At 39.7% G+C, this 18,794-nt stretch overlaps 1 protein-coding gene across 3 annotated transcripts in view; it reads left to right on the top strand.

The window, feature by feature from the left end:
* Positions 1–18,794, top strand: part of LOC104146479 (versican core protein) — a 116,073-nt gene that overhangs the window by 3,314 nt on the left and 93,965 nt on the right. For all 3 annotated transcript variants that reach the window (XM_068924648.1, XM_068924647.1, XM_068924645.1), the window contains exons 2-3: positions 6,405–6,480; positions 15,337–15,708. In XM_068924648.1, coding sequence (XP_068780749.1) covers positions 6,411–6,480; positions 15,337–15,708 — 442 coding nt within the window. In that variant the 5' untranslated portion in view covers positions 6,405–6,410. The remainder of the gene's footprint in view (positions 1–6,404; positions 6,481–15,336; positions 15,709–18,794) is intronic.

Genomic DNA, 18,794 nt, shown 5'->3' with positions numbered 1-18,794 from the left:
GGGCTGGACACTGTTCCCAGAAGCACATGTACACAGCTGGCTGTAGGACTTGGGGTAGCGCACGAGGTAGTGAAGTTATTGCACGCACCGTGAGGCTGTGCGTGCTGCTATTGTGAACACGCCTCAACCGTTTTTAATTACTGAGAGCTATACCTTACATAGTTTTGATAACAGCTTTACAAAAAAGAAAAGCTAAAAGCTTTATTTAGTCCTTTGTAGAGGCAGAAGAACAGACATGTTGATGTCTTCAAAGTGTGCTGCGTAAGTACTTCTTTACAAATGCCCTTGCATGTGGATTGTGTACGTGTTTATTCAAGGGCCTTAAGGTCCGTGCACATAGTGCAAATCTAATCAGTCCTACTGGCCTCAGAACACAGAAGCTGGAAAAGTCTGTTAGATGTGCAGAAAAAATCTTCAGCTGATGCTGGTTGGCCCTCCTGCTGAGTCCTTTGCTCGTATTGTGGATTGCGGCATTGTGGCCTGTGGACTGTACATTTCACAAGCTGTATTTAAATTGCAGTTATGCATGTGCAGCATATGCAGCCGCATCAGTGCTCTTTGGATGAGCCTGCTGTACACTTGGGAGAGGAGGGCACTCTAGTTCCTTTGCTTGGTAGCTGTAGGGATGGTGTTTCCTGTCCCACGAAGTTGGGTGGACAGAAGAAAGGAGGTTAAGGGGCCTGCATTTGTTTTCTCTTGTACTTTCTGCCCTTCCTCACCCAGTTTTTCCTCTCGTGCCCCCTGCTACTCCTTTTACATTCCTCTTGCCTCCATTATCATAGCACTGATCCAAGTGCCAAGCAGATGGGCTGGAGAGAGGTAGGGCAGAAACGTCCAGAGAAAGCGCAGTGGGAGGCAGGAAGGCAGGGCTAGTGTCACGGGTGGAGCTGGAATGGGCCCAAGGTGTGGGGGACCATGCAGGCACATGGGAGCTTGGGGACCCTGCTCCCTGCTCTACCTCAGACACTTTTCTGTTGCATCCCTGTGAGGCTGCTTCCGAGTCCAGAGCCACTTCTGGCATAAATTAGTGCTGGCCGAGGGGGAATGTTCTAACGCAGCAGCTTCCCGGCAGCTGCCAGAGCGAGAGCTGCCAGAACATGCTGTGCTCTGGTCACTCTCCATCTGCGCCCCTGCTTATGCTTGGGACTGGAGACAGCTCTGCTGACCTGTTGTAGCTCCAGCGTGAGCACACTTCCCCCACCTCACTGTGGCTGCTGGTGCTGGAGGTGGTGAGAAGGGGATGTGGCAGATGCCTGGAGGACCTGCCTTGCGCCCTATAGCGAGAGGCAACTTTGCAAGTGATAATGGACTAAGCAGACACCAATGTTGAATCAGATATAGACCAAGCCAACTAAGTGGCAGCACAGTGGACTAATTAATCACATGGCAGAAATGTGGTGAAACTGGTAAAGTTAAACAGAACTTATGGTAAAGTTAATACATGTCAGCAGTTAACAGTCAGCTGGCATAAAAGGATCAAAGGACGGCAAAAGCAAAAGAAAATGCAGACTGCGTGCATTTGAGAAAGGATAGCAGCTGTGAAAGTTTCAACCAGAGCTCAGAAGGCAACAAGAGATATGCTACATCTGGGATAGGTCATTTCTAGCTTGCCTAGTTTTCACTGGAAAGTTGTGTAATTTACTGTTTTACCCATTAGTAGGAGCAGCAAACTCAATTCACTTCTCTAGTGCCAGATTCTGTTAGAGTTTTTGTTGTTGTTATTGGGTTTTTGTTTTTTTTTTTTGCTATGAACCTTACATTTACTAGATAGGCAGGGAGGGTAAATGGGCAGATGCCTTTTTTTGTACATAAATAATGTGTCCAACTTTCACAATGTAGCTATAGAACATGTCCTGAATCAATCTTACTATGACTTGAGAAGCTCTAGCCTTTTATGTCAGAGTCACCTCTGTGAAAGTAGCTAATTTCTTACTTTCTCAGCTTCAGGAAAAAGAAGTTTTTGGATGGTGGATCTTACAGGGGGAATTCACTTTCTTAACCTGAAGTTTCAAAAAGAAAGGGAGATGTGATATTCTCCCATTTGGTTGAATTAAAATTGCATTAATATGACATCAGGCTTTCATCGTAAATTAAACACAAGCTGGAATTTGATCATAACTTATTGCTCATACAAATTCTTGCTCAGCTACTGCTTTTGTAAGGCAAAGTGGCACTGCCTGTAAAAATGGGAGCTGTATTCCGCCCCCCCGCAAAAGAGCATATTGTCATCTTTACTGCTGCTTTTTTTCAGGGACTTGGCATCTTTCAATTAAAAGGCACTGTGCTCAGGGTTGCCTCAACTTTAAAAATGACCACCTGGTGCAAATGACTATTGTAGATTAGTCTGTCTGTCTGTAGTAGCGCCTAGTAAACTGGATCAGTCCAGTTGGAAACTAGCCAGCAGGCAACTCAAGTTTGGCCAAATATAGTAGGTGGGTTTTTTTGTTTTGTTTTTAATAGAGGGTGGAAATTAAACACTTACTCAAGTCTTGCAATCTTGAGTTGGCAGGATTTTCTTACGGTGTCCATAGCATTATGGCTTTTTCTTACTCTAGGCATAATGACACCAAGTGAAAGAAAGCCTGTGGAAAAAGATGTGGTTAGAAAACTTTTGGCTAATTACTGACTGTGGACTAAGCAGAGGCCTTTGTAAACTGTAGAGCGTGCAGGAATGGGGAATACAAACCAACACTAGAGCGAGGAGGGAGCTACGAGGGAGCAGTCTCAACTGCAGTCTCAGTCTGTCAGCACTATGGAGGGGAGGCAGGAGCAGTCACATCAGGCCAGTAGTTAGAAGTGGCCTGGAAATGTGGGCAGCACTGAGTGGGACTGCAGTGCTAGTTAGAAACAGCAGCCTCTGTCTTACCTGTAACTCTTGAGGAATATTGCTCATCCTGGGTTTGAAGAGTTCTGCTTTCTAATTGTAGACCAGACTGCCCTTCGGGGCTGAGTTAGGCAGTGCCATTTTGATGTGCATGCTGTCGTTTCAGCAGGGAGACTGGGGTAAATGCACACTTCGTTCTGGCAGCGGTAGTGGAACAGCACTTCGTAACCTGGCAGTCTTTGTGGGAGCCCACTGAGGACTAGGATGTGAAAACCGTCATGCTTGGAGCGTTGCATGGGAGTCATACCCATGAACCTAAGGCGTGAAAATTGAAACAATATCTTTCATTGCTTGAAGAAGTGCCTCAGGGTAAAGAAGGTTTAGAAGAAGCAGTAGGTACTCTGTTCTGTACTGATGGTCGATATCAGCTGGGCTTCAGCAGCCATAGATGTCTTGAAAATTATTCTTCCACAGTTGTCTTTCTGTTTTCATGAGTTGCCATTGCGTGTGCGTGTATATTTTGTGTTTACTGACCGAAAGCTTCTGCTAATTTCTTCATATGATTCCTCAAATTACATTTGGAGTTCGGTCACCAATCTGATGTCTGAGCTAGTGTGCTCTGTGTGTGTGTGCATGCATGCACAAACTGTAGTGGAATGGGAAGATGAGGTCCTGCCTGGAGGGCAGCAGCTGCTGCTGGCTCTCACAGCCCTTGCATGGGGCAGTAGCATTCATGGAGTTACCTAGGTGTGGAGCCATCTTTTGTCACGACGTTATTGCAGTGAGTCTCTGAGTGTAAAGGACCTCCTGATGGTGAGTGATGAGTAAGTAGGTACTTCTTGTCAAAGCCTGTAGCAGAGCCTTGGATTATCAGTCCTGCTGTGTGGTAATTCTGAACAGGCTGCTGTCCTATGTTTAAGATAGCCTCATTTTAAAGGCACAATATGAGATATTTTGAAAAATTTCTGAACCTTTCAGTAACTGTGGGATAGATCCTGGATTACCACAGGTTGTTCAAGAGAGCGTTCTTGCCAAGCATCAGTTAGGTAGAAGCATTTTCACACCTGCTTGTGCCAACGCTCATTTTTGTCACCCTTGCGAGTAAGGTGATGGGCACCAGGTGATCCTTGTCCTTCAACGTTGTCTGTCCAATAGAAGCTATTAACATGGTGCCTCTGAAGAGACTGTTAATGCTTCCTTAGCCTTCCTGTCCCCATTTTAATCGTTTTTCTGTTGACTTTCTTCTTCTATCCGAAGGAAACGCTGTGGAGCAGGAGATGTGGAGCAACATGCAACTGGCACTGTTTAGGTGCAGCATACCCATCTTCTGGGAAAGAAATCCTTTATTCTTTTTCGCTGTGAATGTCTTTGATTCCCTTATTTCTGGTCCGAGAAACCAAGGTTGCCTTCTAGGGAAGGAGAGAGATAAAAAGTATGGGAAAGCATGAAAAGCTAAGCTTATAAACAGTTTGTTCTTGACTGTTTTGTTTTGTTTTGTTTAGCTGCTGATGAGCAAGTGGGTGACACATGGGAAACGTGGACAGAATATCTCAAAAGAAGGTCTGGAGCCACAGTGCTCTCATGAAGGCCACAACTTTTGCACTGTCTTGAAGGCAGGTCAAGCATTCACTGTCTTTGAGGGTGGTGAAGTCTGTAGGTCTTCTTTTTGTACCTTCTTTAGAGCGGTTGTGTTGCTGGAGGAACTTGTTTGTAATAATTTCTGTGCTTGATGCTTCACAGTGGTTTCAGGATACAAAGGCTGCTTGAAGTGCCTTCTGGTTTGTGCACATCTATATCGGCTTAGGCTAACCTCTCATTTCCTGAGATGTTGTGTAATAATGAGGATCGTTTAATGAGTATCTAAGCAAACACATGACTGCCTGTATTTGAAAACTGGTCCATTGCATTAAAATGGACTCTGATGTCTGGAGCTCTTTTCTTGTGTGACCTTTTTACTCATGACAGCCTTCCACGATGAATTTCTGAGGAATACAATTACTGTTTAGATTTTTCAAGTTAATTATTAAATGGACGGTTTTGTTTTCTCCGTGTACAGCTTTGCTTGCTTAAGTGGGAGAAAGATCAAACGCTGGTTGGGTGCTGTTAGGAGGTATGTGTTAGAGTCTTCAAAAAAAGAGGAGGTTAAGGATCAAACTGAATGAAGTCAAAGAGATGTCAGTTCTTGTTTGGGATTCGGTCATAAAAAGTGCAAATTCCATGGAGCTGGTATTGCAAAAAAAGTGATATCGCATCATACTCTCAGCACTCTTGAATGGATGAAGCAAAGATGGGGTATCTTTTGCAATGTGCAGTCAGCCACATGGAAAGCAGCTGGGCTCTCTCCCCACGCACCCTGGGAATAGGTTGCAGCATGTTACCCAGCACAGGCAACCAACTCTGGCCATCTTCTTACAGGGAATGAGAAGCTCTTGGGTTTTCAGCATTTTTGGGTGGGAATTCTGAGCTGTTATGCTGTTATGTTAGAGGTGGGATGCTGTTATGTTAAGAGATTGCCTCATTGTAAAGGCTTGATTTGAGATGTTTTGCATCCTTTCTGAACCATTCAACTATTACAGGATAGATAATAATTTACACAGACTCATGTAAAGTTTGGCTACAGCTGAAAGCTGCGTAGAGGACTTTCTTAAGTTTGAACCCATCACCAGTAGTTTTCTGAGGATGTTACTCTGTACGTCTTGCTGTCATGTTCAATACAGCCTGTGAAGGTTTGAGGACATTTTAGTCAGTTTTAGCCCTAAAACATTGTATGGAAATATTCAAGTGCTAAAATGCTAATGTATAAAATACTAAAATATGTATGTGTAATACATGTATATCTAATAAATCTCTGTTCCAGTCTTCCTAATAGCAGTTAAACTGTAATCTATCTTGGGCAGGGAAAAAAGTATCAGTCTGGGTTATTGGCTGAAGTAAAGAGCCCAAGTAGTATATCTTGACAGCAATATCAGGAAACTCAGAGTTTTTGTGATAAAACTTTTCCACAGCAGTGTTTCACAAACTGTTGCTGAAAACTATTTCTGATGATAGATAGACAGAGCATATGTGTAACTATATGGAAGAGAGACTATTTATAAAACCATTATAATAGTTGACATTTATGAGAATTGTAATACTTTTTTTAGTACACTCAAATTTTTATGCTATTTGCACATTCAATGCATTCACTAAGAACTGGAATAAAAATTACAATATGCTATGAATACATTATGTATTTTAGAGAACTTTTCAACTGTTAGAATGGGAGCCTAAAAAAGAAGTGAGAAGCAAACAGAAAGGGGATTGACAAGTCTGAATATCACTTTAGAATCAGTAACCTGAAATTCATTATGATTCTGTATTAAATAGGGCCAAACTGTCATTATAACAAACTTCCATCATAAAATAGATGGAGAAGTTTTGAAAACAGAAAGTCCTTGTTTGCATGTTTGCTTGTTTGCTTGTTTGCAGATGGAAAAGATCATGTATTGCTTCTAATATCAGTGACATATATTGATGTACTGAATTACAGCACTTGACAAGGACATAGTGCAATACTAACTCATTTTTTCTTTATTTGTAGGTCAAGATGTTGTTAAATATAAAAAGTATCTTATGGATGTGCTCTACATTAGTTGTAACATGTGTGCTACCTAGAGGTAAGTCTGTGATACACAGAATCATTTATTAAAATTCATTTTATTGACAGTGGAAGGCATCGTGGTCCCATTCATAGAATGTATCCCAAGTCTCAGGAGATTTGGTTTCTGGTCTTGCCTCTGCTACTATTTCCTGCTGTACTGTGTATCTATCTTTGCTTCTGTGTTCTCTTCTTTGCCGTATTAATTTAGACAAAAGACTCTGTGGTGGGGATGTTTCTCCCAATGTTTGTAACATGTCCATCTGATGTCTCATGAGGTTTTAAGTGCTGCTGTAAGTCAAATAATAATAAAATGCCATAGGATTATATTAAGTAAAGTAAAATAGATGATCTTCTCCAAATTTTCAAGAACAGATTTTAGTTCTGTCAGCTGTGCTTGTGAAGTGTTTTACATGTGGGGCAGATAGGTCTTGTACCTTCGTTCTGCATGGTCCACAGAGGAGTTCCCCTACAACAGATGAGGAGAAGGCTGTCAGGAGGGCTAAGTGTAGTGGAGGGCAGACAGATTCCATGGGAACTTCAGCCTGGTGCTGGGGAGGGGGCAGGGAGCAGTGCCTGCAGCCTGGCTCTTGGGAGCAGGAGCAGACTCCTGGGACTGAGCTAGCCAGGCTGTAGAACCGGTGAATGAAATGGGATTGTCTCTGGGCTACGGGAATACTGGTTCCTCACAGCTCGCAGTCAGATCCCAATGCAAATACTCATATAAGTCATGCCACAGCACCATTTTGGATTTATAGGACACATGCTCTTCCACAGTTCCCGCTCCCTGCATTCAGGGTAAGAGGGTGCATGTGAGAAGGACAGGGAACAAAACAGTAGCCCCAGTTTCTTCTTTTCTCTGCTAACTAGTGAGGAGCTGTGTGGGCACTGTGTCAGCCCCCTGGTTGATGGGGGGACTGTTATTAGCTGACCTGTGTGATTTCGGTGGTCTTTAACATATTGAGAGGAGGCAAGTTCCAGGATGCTCAGTCTGGAGCAGGGATGCATTAAGGCAGATGTGAGTGTTAGTGTTGTGTGATAAGGAGCCCTTATTACTTCTCATGCTGATTACATGATAACACTGAAATATATATTCATGTGTGGCTGCCATGGTTATTTGAAAGTTTGATTCAGGCCTTCAGTAAGGAAGCTGCTGGAGACTCACAAAATTATGATAACAGCAAGCCTGAGAGCAAGACAAGAGCAGTTTTGTTTCTGTTCTGTTCTTTTTTCTTTCCTGTTCTGTCCTTCTCAAACTGATTTTAGGCTTGGAAAAATCAAATGTACTCTCTCTTTTTTTTTTTTTTTTGCCAGCTTGTCCACTGGCTCTAGCAAAGCCTTGAGAAAGTCCTGTAAGATAAAAGAAAAGACTCTTGTGCTTAGTAGAGTCAACTAAAAAAAATGTAGTTTTCTTTCTGGAGCAGGCTGGAAGCACCATCCTTTACTGTTTCCTATCATTGCTTCCTCCTTAAGGCTAGTTTTGTTTTTCCATTCTTCATTAAGTAACAACAGGCCAGGAAGGCTGCAGTTGTCCTCAGAGACAACAGACTCAAAACTTCAGGAAGAGGGCCAGGGACAAAATCTGAGCATCTGTTCTTTTATTCATGGAGGGCTAAGACTGATCTGGTTATTAAATGTCAATTTACTATACTGTTCATATGAAGCAGTCTAGGTAATTCTAGATATTCTAGAATAAAATTCTAGGTAAGCGTTTATGAGAAGAGGTCTCGGACTTGCAATGTCTATGTGGTGAACTTTTAAATTTTTTACTTAATGAATTATAGCTTTCTTTAAGGTAGAAATGTCTATTTTAAGGTATAGTAAAATGAGGTTAAAATGAAAAGCTATTAACCATAATTAATCATCTTCAAAATGGAGTAAATAGTTACATGTCATTCACATGAGGAAAGGTAGAAAGATAAGATTTTACCTGAAAAGCAACTTTGGGATGGAGGTGTGCAGGAGGATGGAATAAGCAAGAAAAAGGAATCTGAAAAGAAATTTAAACTTGACCTTTCTGTTATGACCTATTTAAAATCTCATGTTTACTTAGGGTATAGCTCCATGGACACTGCAATCTCGCATACATTTTTCCACTAGGCAGGATAATACTGTCCCTTCTCCAGCCCCTAGTGCTAGTTTTCATGCTTTCCCTTGTAATGATGCTAGTGTTTATGTGGGTATCCATAGAGTCAAGTGGATCTGGTAAATCTATTGTCTGAAAGACAATATATTACATTTTTTTTAAAGGTTAGTTTTTAGCCGGATCACATCTTTGATCTGATTCACTGCTTTGTACAAGTGCTAGTGCTGGCAGAATTAGGGGATTGGGAACATACCACTGGAAGCAGGGAAAAGTGGGACTGAGCCTTGTAGTAACAGAATATGAGTTGACACCTTTAGATATCCCCTGATTTACTCTTGTCTTTCATCAGCTCTAATATGGCTCATGTGCTCTCCAGAACAGAATTTTTAGCACATAGGCAAGTTCTATATGAACATCCTGGTTAGAGGTTCTCAAAAATAATAGTCCAGGTTCTGACTAGTCCTTATTTGCCTGAACCTTTGAGAAGGAATGTAGGAAGAGCCTTCTGCTTCTAGAAATACACTGTGAACATTGTGGCTTTTATTTTCAAAGTTAGGGGCTATATTTTTGTCAGAGATTCTTAAACGTATTCAAAGCATGACCATGGTGAAGAGAACAAAGATCGCAAAATGTTTTTAAAAAGATGAAGATTCTATAGGGTTGATTCATATCCTTTTATTCTGAGAAATGCCAGCTAGTTCGTGTATTACTGCTTTTGAACATGGGTATTACAAGATCACTGGCACACTTTTTCAATACATCTGGTTTCTTTAGTAAAAAAAAAAATCCCTGTCTTTGCATCTAGAAGAGTTAGAAAGGAATTTCTGAAGCTTCAACTTTTTTTCTTTTTAAATCCTGAATTGGAATGCAAAACTGAAACTTGGAAATCTTTCATGGAATACAAATTCCCGCATTTCCCTTCCCGAAATGGATTGGGTCACTCCACACATTTTATTTAAATAGTCACTTGAATATGATGCATAGCAGTATTTCCTTTCAAAAGCTTTCAGGCAAAATCATTTTGAAAATTTTAAATCTGTCTTTCAAGAGTCATATGGGAAATTTCTCAAAATTGACACATATTTAAAAAAAAGTTGAGCTTTGGTGAGCTGGCATTTTCTTCTGGCTGAAATGCTATGCTTAAAACTTTCTAAGCATCTGTAGTATTTGGGTACTAACCTATCTTCCTGTCTGCCACTGCACTGGTCTCTAATCATGTGTCATTCAGTCTAAGGTTTAATTTTGGCATTATTCTAGATGCTTAGTTTATTCAACTGCTTACCATAACATCTTCCCAAGCAACTCCTTTTCTCTGCCAAGTTCCCCAAAAGGCTTTATTTGGATATTTCAGTCTAGTTTTCCTTAAAAAAAAAAAAGTAAATCCTGGAATCCAAGAGTCTAATAATAGTCATAACAAAATTTAGAACACAGAAAGTTATAAGCATGCAACATTTTATGCATTCACCATTAGTTATTATTCCTGTCTTTGCTTCCACTCATCTTTGAGAATGGTCACAATCATAAATACCTAACATATTTGCATGATGCACTCAGATTTTATGCAGCAACATTAAGTATTTTTCCCCTGAAAGCAAATTGAGAAAGCTCTTGTGTGGTTTCTTTAAGACTTTACATTCCCAGAAGATATATTTGTCAGAAGGGCAGCAGGAAATAGAGTATAAGCCTCTGGGGTCACAGGAGCGCCCCTTTGCAGGACCTGCACTGTTTGCTCTGGTACACATGAAGGATTAATGTCAGAAGTTAATGAACAAGGTTTACACCTATTGCTAGCTTGACATTTGCTCACTTTTAACTAGCCGATGGTAGTATATTGTAGTTTACAAGCTGGACCTGGCAATTGTGCTAAATATTGGCATTTACCTTACCCGTTTTAAGCAACTATTTGTCATGTTATCAGTGAGTGTGCTTTCATGAAAGCCTTGTAATCCGGAAAAGAATAGAATTCCCCTAAATTGTGGTGTATGATATATTTCTAAGGTGTGTGTATATATATAAAAATACACACCAGTTTATCTATTTGTTGCATGTGTGACATAAAATACATGTGTGCGTGCATATGATGTTTGCATGTGTGTGTATCTGTTATACATGTTACATTGAGTTCTGCAGCTGGGATTGACATTTGCCTGGCTTCCTGTGATTTACTTGCAGAGTTTGAAAGTAATTTATTCTACATTATTTTATACCTTCTTCAGTTACTCTGCTTGCTCAGACAAATCGCCTGGTAAAGAGTGCAGTGAGGGTTTTTTTTTGGGTGTCAGTCTGTTATCTCCACCATCAAAGTTCTGTACAAGTTTGTGCAAGCAATGCATTCATTTTAGTTGTTTTTAATATTCTCATTGAAAGATTTAGGGTTAATGAACTGACTTTTCAAGTTCAGTGTTAGTAGTCAGATTCACAGAACACACAAGTTCATTGATACTCTCTGTGGCTGCTGACAGGTAGGTCTCTATATCATATATGTAGGTAGACTGTTGATGAACTCAAAAGGAGATTTAAATTTTCTTATCTCACATGTTTGACTTAAAAAATAAAATCTTTTACTCCTTAAATTTATGTTTTTTTCTGTTTATTCAGTAACAGCATTCTGTTCAGTTAAAATTAATTATATAGCAAAATTGCTCTCCTAAACAGTGTCATTTCAGGTAGGGCATTCTTTTCTTTTGGATTCAGACTTTTTGTCCGTTACTGACCTACTGGTGTTGTGGTTATGATTAGTGTACTGTAACACTGCAGACTTCTGTCCCTTTTTTCTTTAGATTTCTATTTTAAGAGGTTTGTAATTTTTACAGTACAGTACAAACATACATGTGTATATAGTGTGTATATATATAGTGTATGTGTATATATACACACATAGAATTCTAGGGAAAGAGACTTTGTTTTTGAGCAAGAAGTAGAGCAAGAAGTACGTTTATTGCTTGTGTCCAACTTCAAAAGAAAGATATCAAGCCATATGTCATTGCTAAGATGAGCTGACTTTACAACCCAAATGGTAGACTGGGAGAACATAAAGCAGTTTTGCTAACAAAAAACAAAAAGAGAAAAGGCAAACTGTTGTGTTTTTATTTGTTTTTATTTGTTTTTTCTCTCTACCTTCAGTAAAGCAAAATATCTTCACACAAGGCAGAAAAAGGAAAACCTTGTCAAAGAACTCCAAGAGACCTAGGTGCAGATTTATAGCTCCCTGAGCTACCTGCCTTTAAGTCTGTCCCTTTACTTAATAACACAGCCCAAACCTATTACAGCATTTGACTGGGTCATCTGGTAAGGAATGCCTCTAGGATGTTGGGCCATATGATGGTGAAAGGCCCATGGCTCTTGGCTGAGGCTGGAGCCTACCCAGCCTTTGTGCGTACAGTGTTGGCGTGTGTCACATCCCTTCAGTCTTCCCTCAGTCCCACGTGCCATCACTCCCCTAATAAACTGATACAAATGCTTGACCTTAGCTTTAGGTTTGGGGAAGATAAGAATGGAACAAGTTGTATGGAAGTCCTCCCCAGTAACCCAGCCCTACCCAGTAACTGAGACATGACGGTCTTGTTTTCCATCAAGATGTCACATGGGAAAAGTTTTCATTCTGCCTTCTCTCATTACTCATTCTGATGTCTGAGATATTTAATATTTAAATTTAGAAAGACACAAAAAAATAACTGCTGAGGCACAATATCTAATGAATCTGCCCTAATTTGACTGTATTGTGCTGCTCTGGGCCCAGCCCTGCAGTGTCTCTCAGACAAAGCTCTCATTGACTTTGCTGGGATAAGCAGCAGGTGTCCAGGTGATTTGGACTTAACTGTGTATTTTCTTTCCTTATTGTCTGTGTGTTTTCCTTAATGAATTAGCTGTGCTTAAGAGTTACGTGTATTTGTCAGCAACAGAAAAAATGCTTATATTCATCACCAGCTAGTTTAGTCACTTCAAAACGGTCCCTCCCCCTGCCCCCTCCCCCCCCCCGCCTTTTTTAAGAGTGCATGATGTTACTAGTATTTTAGGTCCTATATGGCTAGGTGAAGAGACAGGATAAAAGAATGTTCAATAGTAGGGAATTTCCATCATAGTAAATTGGCAAATACTTTCCCTTCTCAGGTTGTGTTTGAATTTACAAAGAATTACAAAATGTTTTCTTGCTTAATGGCTTGTTTATATTTTGCTGGCCACATACCTTATAAAGAATAATTTATACTTTACCACAAATCGTAGCTGAAAAAGAGGCGTAATATGGAGTGTGAGCCTAAGGTAAAATGCAGAAGGAACTAAAGGGTTATATGGATTAATAGAAGAGATGGATGCTTTCCGCATTGGCTAATAAATTCTGCTTGACTAACTAGCTTGGATTGCTGCAGGAAGTCTTGCTTTTTTGGAACAGAACTTAATCCAGTGCTTCGGTTGCAATCATGTATTTTTTTTTCCTCCTCTCTTCTACTCCTCTCTTCTACTGTTGTCCATCTGCAAGTCAAAACAAAGAGTGCTTTTATGAAGTGCTTTATAATACTTTCTACAGTTAAACAGATATATTTGTAGCGACATGGTCTTCCCTATTCTGGAATATAGCCCAATTTATGATAAATCTCGTCTGCATATCATGATGATTTGTGTTTGCTGCCGAAAGCTTTCAGTCTACTGAATGTGAAGACACAAATTTTAAAGAGAGGAAATTTCCTCAGGGTTCAGTACTGATATTCCAGATCACTTGCAACCAGAAACAGATCTCTAAAATTTATTAAAATTCTGTCAGTCAGGATAATTATAAGTAGGTCATTTTTCATTTAAGAAGTTCCTGTTATGTATCTAAATGACAAGAGATCATAATGAATGCTAAATATTTTGAGACTGATTTTAATCTCCCACCTGTGCAATTTGGCAGTAATTCCATCGCAACCGATAGGATTGGGTCTTCATTCCTTCTTTAGTTCTACTCCACTGTTATTCACTAAAGTTGCAAGAAGTTAAAGGTGATATAAGAGCCAATTTTGTTTTCCCACTGATAAAGCCAGTCCTTCCTAGTTTATTGCAATCGGTTGGCTCTAGGGAGTCGAGTTGTATTTCCTTGCGAGTGGTGTCCACTACTTTTTTTTTTTAAGAAATGTATATGCAATCAAAACTTTCCAGCTCGTCTTTGGAAACCTCTGCTGGCTTGTCTTCAAGCCTTCAGAATTCTCTAGTCCTCAGTTCTTGTACTGGGCCTGGTTTTCTCTCTCCTGTTTTACAAATAGGTTCTCGCTAGATCTGAGTTAGACATGAATGGAAATAACCTGAGCACTTCTGTTCCAAATTCTGGCTCCTCACTGGTCAGGCCAATTTTTTTTTTTTTATTTTTCTAGTTAGCAGTTTTCTCTGCTATTAAAATGTTTGGATAGCAAGCTGATTATTCTTCTATTGAATCCTTTGAAGATAATATTTCATGCTGTATAAAGGTATCTATCTCTGATAAAAAAATAATCAACTTAATGAGTAAATTTTCTTTTTTTTCTATTTTTCTTCCTCATTCTTTTCTTTCAAAATCTCTACTGTATATGCAGAGATGATATTTCTGATGATAGATAAGTGGCTAGATAATACTCATGTGGTGTTGTCTCTTACTTCATGCATGACTGTTTGTGGCTAGTATTTGTTTAAAGATGTTGTATTCCTAAACTTAATGAATCCTAGCTCGCTTCAAATTAATAATCAGCATTTTCAGCCTTTCAAAAATGTTTGAGAGCAGGACAGTGGAAGAGGAAAGATATATATAGATGTATGTGTGTGTATATATATGTATGTATGTATATGTAAATATGTTATTGTACCATATTTATATGAAGATAAAAGCCGGCATATAATAGTATCTAACAGAAATCCTCTTTTCAGACATTTGCTGTGGGGAGGTTCGATGAACAGTAGTCAGCTTTCCCCTTAGGATAATGTCAGATGGAAGCATTTCTCTGTAAAGTGTTTGCAGCTGGAGATGTCATAAAAATGATAAAGATCCTATCACGTCAAGTTTGAGTCAAGTAGGGACTTTCTGTGCACTTCACTTCCTTCTTTGCTTTAACATCCTAAAATGTTTGATTTCTGCAATGTGTTTAAAGGCCCTGTGGCTGCAAGGAAATAATTTTAAAAGAATGACTACTTAGAATCTGACTGGAAAGACTTTTGTTTCAGTACATACGCAATAAAAAGACTTAACCCTTGATAGAATAATGGAGTAGGGGACGTAATCTATGCAAAGTTATAGGCTACATTTTACTCTTAGGACGTGAATGCCTAAACTAGCTACTGTGAGGTAAGGCAGAATGTGAGCGTACAGCGTGTCAGCGACTCTGCAGTAGCTCCCCTATGTGCCCGCTCTTGGCCAACACTAAATGTGAGGTAACTCCCCATCTTTCACTGAAAGTGGTTTGACGCCTCTGAAGCAACAAAACATAACTCTTACAGTTTGACTGTCAGCTGAAAATTTCAAAACAGTTTGCAAAAGAGGTCAATAACTTTGTGGCTATAAGAAACGGAGAGAATAAGTCACAGAGCAGTGAATTAATTTGCCCAGACAGGAAAGAGTTGGAGGCAAGACTAGAGCCTTTGGGCTTAATTAAGGGCCCAGGATGTGGGAGCACATCCTTTTTAAGGATATACTGTTCAGTCCAGGTATGAACCAGCTAAGAATCAAGAGATTCAGGTCTTCAATGACTGGGGGAATCCTTAAATAACAATGCGATTCATCTTTTTCCTCTTTTGCTGATCCACTAATGTGATTTCTCCTTTCTCCCCTCTCCCCCACCTTTCTTCTAGTTAAAGCAGAAAAAAAAGCCCTGATAAAGGGATCCCTCTCTGGAACTTCAGTCCTGCCATGCTTCTTCTCAACCACACCCACTATAGCCTCCAGCTATGCAGCTGAATATCTTCGAATCAAATGGTCAAAGGTTGAACTGGATAAAAATGGAAAGGATGCAAAAGAAACCACAGTCCTGGTGGCCCAGAATGGGAACATCAAAATAGGCCAAAACTACAAAGACAGAGTGGCTGTTCCAACCCATTCAGAGGAGACTGGTGATGCTTCGCTGACTTTCTCTAAGCTGCGTGCAAGTGATGCAGGGGTGTACCGCTGTGATGTTATGTATGGAGTTGAAGACACACAAGGCATTGTGTCATTGGCTGTTGATGGTAAGGATTTGTTTATATTATTTGCTGTCAGTAGTGATTCCAGTCAAAACAGTAAAAGCTAGTAATTGCCATATAACTAGAAACATTTAAAGGAGCGTCTTTAGCAAACTGTTCTTCCCTAACTGTTGAGTCTTCCAATTCTCTTATTTTCTTTTGTTTATTCTTAAGAATCTTTTCCAGTCTGTAGTTTCCCCATTTCTCCTTTTTACCTTTTTGGAGGCTACTTCTGGTCCTCAGAAATGTTATTTGTTTGTTCCTGAAGTAGTTTGATGCTTCGATTAGTTTCATATCCTTTGCAAGATGAGCTCCTGCTTTTACAATCTTTTTGGAGAAATCTCTAAAGTTTTCCAAAACCAACCCTTTTGAGCCGTGGTACATAGTATAATAATATATGTGTCTGAAAATGTCTTTACAAGTGGCTTTACAGGAAGACAGACTTGGCAGGCAGAAGCAGTTTCTTTTTAATTAATAATGTAGGATGAAAAGAAGCAACTGCCTAGCCACGGGAGCTCTAGTTGGCCTATCTTGCCACTGGACATGCAAAAAATAATGCAAACTAAACTGAGGACCGCTCTTTCTGTGATAGGAACATCAAACACAAAGGAAGAATTTCTTTTAACCCAATAATAAAAGTTGGATAGTTAGGGGGAATCTATCTGGCAGAAAATTGCAGGAAAACAAGTAGGGAGATATTGCTAATGTTCTCTGACACGGAAGATCCAAGGCTAAGAGTTGGCTTCCTAATACTAAAAGGAAATAGCATCCAAAACTTTGAGGGGAAAAAGTGTGCATGTAAAGGAATATAACAGACAGGACCTTCAAGAGTGTGTAACTGACTTTCAAGAGTGTGGAAGTGACAAAAGAGTGCCTGATCTATAGGTGTTTTGCTCCTGAGAGCATGCTTCTACAGCACGGTGAGTAAAGGGTAGAGACTGCTGCAGAGCCCAGTGCTGTATAGCCCTGTCACTGTGGCACTGAGCCTGAACTAATAAATTGTGCTGAAAAGCAGAACATATTAGGCCAGGCACAGTGCCATGTTAATGCAAAATTTGGGCTCAATTTTTCTGTGTGCTTAGGAGAATGTTGTGCTGTGTGGATGTACTAGCTTGCATGAACATTAGCCTGGACTCTTTGCCTTAGGCTCCTTTGCATTTAGGTGTCTTTTGGAAGTTTCATGAGTATTTATTCCAATGACTGAGTCCCAAAAAAAACATTAATATCGGCTTCTGGAAGACATGGCTTTGGCTAAGTTTTTTCATAAGCTTAATACTGCATTGTTCTTCCAATATGCTTAACATAACTTTAGCAGGCTTTTGGCACTGATTCAATGAAAGATTTTGGAGGTGTGGTCTTAATCTGGAAATACAATAAATCAGTGTAACTATTAATGTCTATATAACTTCATAGGCTGTTTACTCCTATTGGTAAAAGCAGAAGAAATCCTGGTATGAACATTACTTTTCAGTAACTAATGTACCTAGCATTCCTTATTCCTTTTAAAGTGCTCCCTTGACTGCATATCTATATCCTGGAGCAGCGGACATTTACTGCAATAAAATATCTGATGATTTATGCCAATACCTCAGCATGTGTAGTTAGTGCTGCTGCAAAACGCTGTATGAGATACACAATTCAGATTTGTTTTTTTTTTAATTAAAAGAGTTTAGCACACTGCTTTCTGCAACTGCTGTTTCTCACGATTGCTCTAATGTCAAAATTTGGGGAAGGAAAAAGGCTAGATCTTGACCTGAATGGCAAATAACATTGTTAAATTCTCAGTTGTGCACTCATTTTTTTAATTTTCTTTATTAAGTGAACAACATCATTTGTCAGACTCATAAAGTTTTCATATGAATGTTGTTGCCCCTCGATATTTCTGCCCTCGTTTCATTACAGATTTCTGGATTCTCTGTGATTTCAGCTTTTATTTAAAAGAATAAAAAAGAAGTTAGTCTCAAATCTAAATTAGTTTTCATTGAGTTCTTTTTGAATCTGCAGCCTAAAGTGATAACAGCTGCCTAAGGAGAAATATGATCTTGTGCACCTACCCTGTGTACATTCTTCATTGACAGTCATTACCACAATACTGGAGAATCTTTTCCTACTGAAGGTGTTAACTTCACAGCTGGCAATTAACATCGTTCAGCACTGTGTTTTGGTCAGCTCTTCTAAGCTAAGTGGAGCTGATACGGGTACATGTGTGGGAGCCCTAGGAAGTACTGGTAAGAGTATTACTTACCAGTTTTGCTAGTACAAGAAATCAGATACATCAGTATCTGTATACATCAGATACTCCAGTATGACAAGTACCAAGTGTTAGCTGAAGTGCAGTAGCTGAGCATGTGCAAACTTTAAGCTCATCACAAATGAAAAGTAAAATGCGTTCTTGTAGCACACTTTCTTTGAGATCTGAATGGGCATATTTTACTTCACCGCTGCAGTGGATTAAAATGTGTAGAAAAAGTGGTTATTGCGGCTCAGCTGATGCTGCAGTAACTTGACTGTGGTCCTGACCCTAAAGTAAAGCAGAATCCTTTCATTTAAGATGGGAATTGTTTGCAAAATTCCCTGCGTGAGGGCAACTCAGATGTAGAAAAATGTTACTGATATTTCTGAAAACAGCATGCTTCTTCCTTGCACAGAGTGCATGTGATAACTTTCAGATAATGAGGGATAAGATTTTGTAAAGCACTTTGGGTTCCTTTTGAAGAAAGGATGTTTGCCCAACATGGTCAAAGTCACTGCAACCGTTATTTGCTGCTATTCTTTAAGTGCTAGCACAGTTACACGTGTTGAGAATTGAGTCAGATTTAATAAATTTGTTAGAAATGGTCAAATGGACTAGGCCAAAGCTTATCCAGCATAAATCTGCATTCTGAAGTAGGTGAAATTATTCCTTTTATTATTATGCTAACTTTCTGGGTTTTGTTTGTTAGTTTGATTGTTTTTTTTTAAAACAGTGCAAGACTTGAGTGCTGTATATTTCTAGATTTTCCATTTGTTTGGACATTCCCTCAAATTAGGACTTTCAAACAAAAAACATACTCCAGCATCAACGAAGCCAGTTAGGCAGGCTTAGACAGCTG

Source organism: Struthio camelus, chromosome W, assembly GCF_040807025.1.
Source record: "Struthio camelus isolate bStrCam1 chromosome W, bStrCam1.hap1, whole genome shotgun sequence".
NCBI classification, from domain to species: Eukaryota; Metazoa; Chordata; class Aves; order Struthioniformes; family Struthionidae; genus Struthio; species Struthio camelus.
The sequence above is the reverse complement of the archived record's forward strand: the minus strand, read 5'-3'. Positions and strand labels throughout refer to the sequence as shown.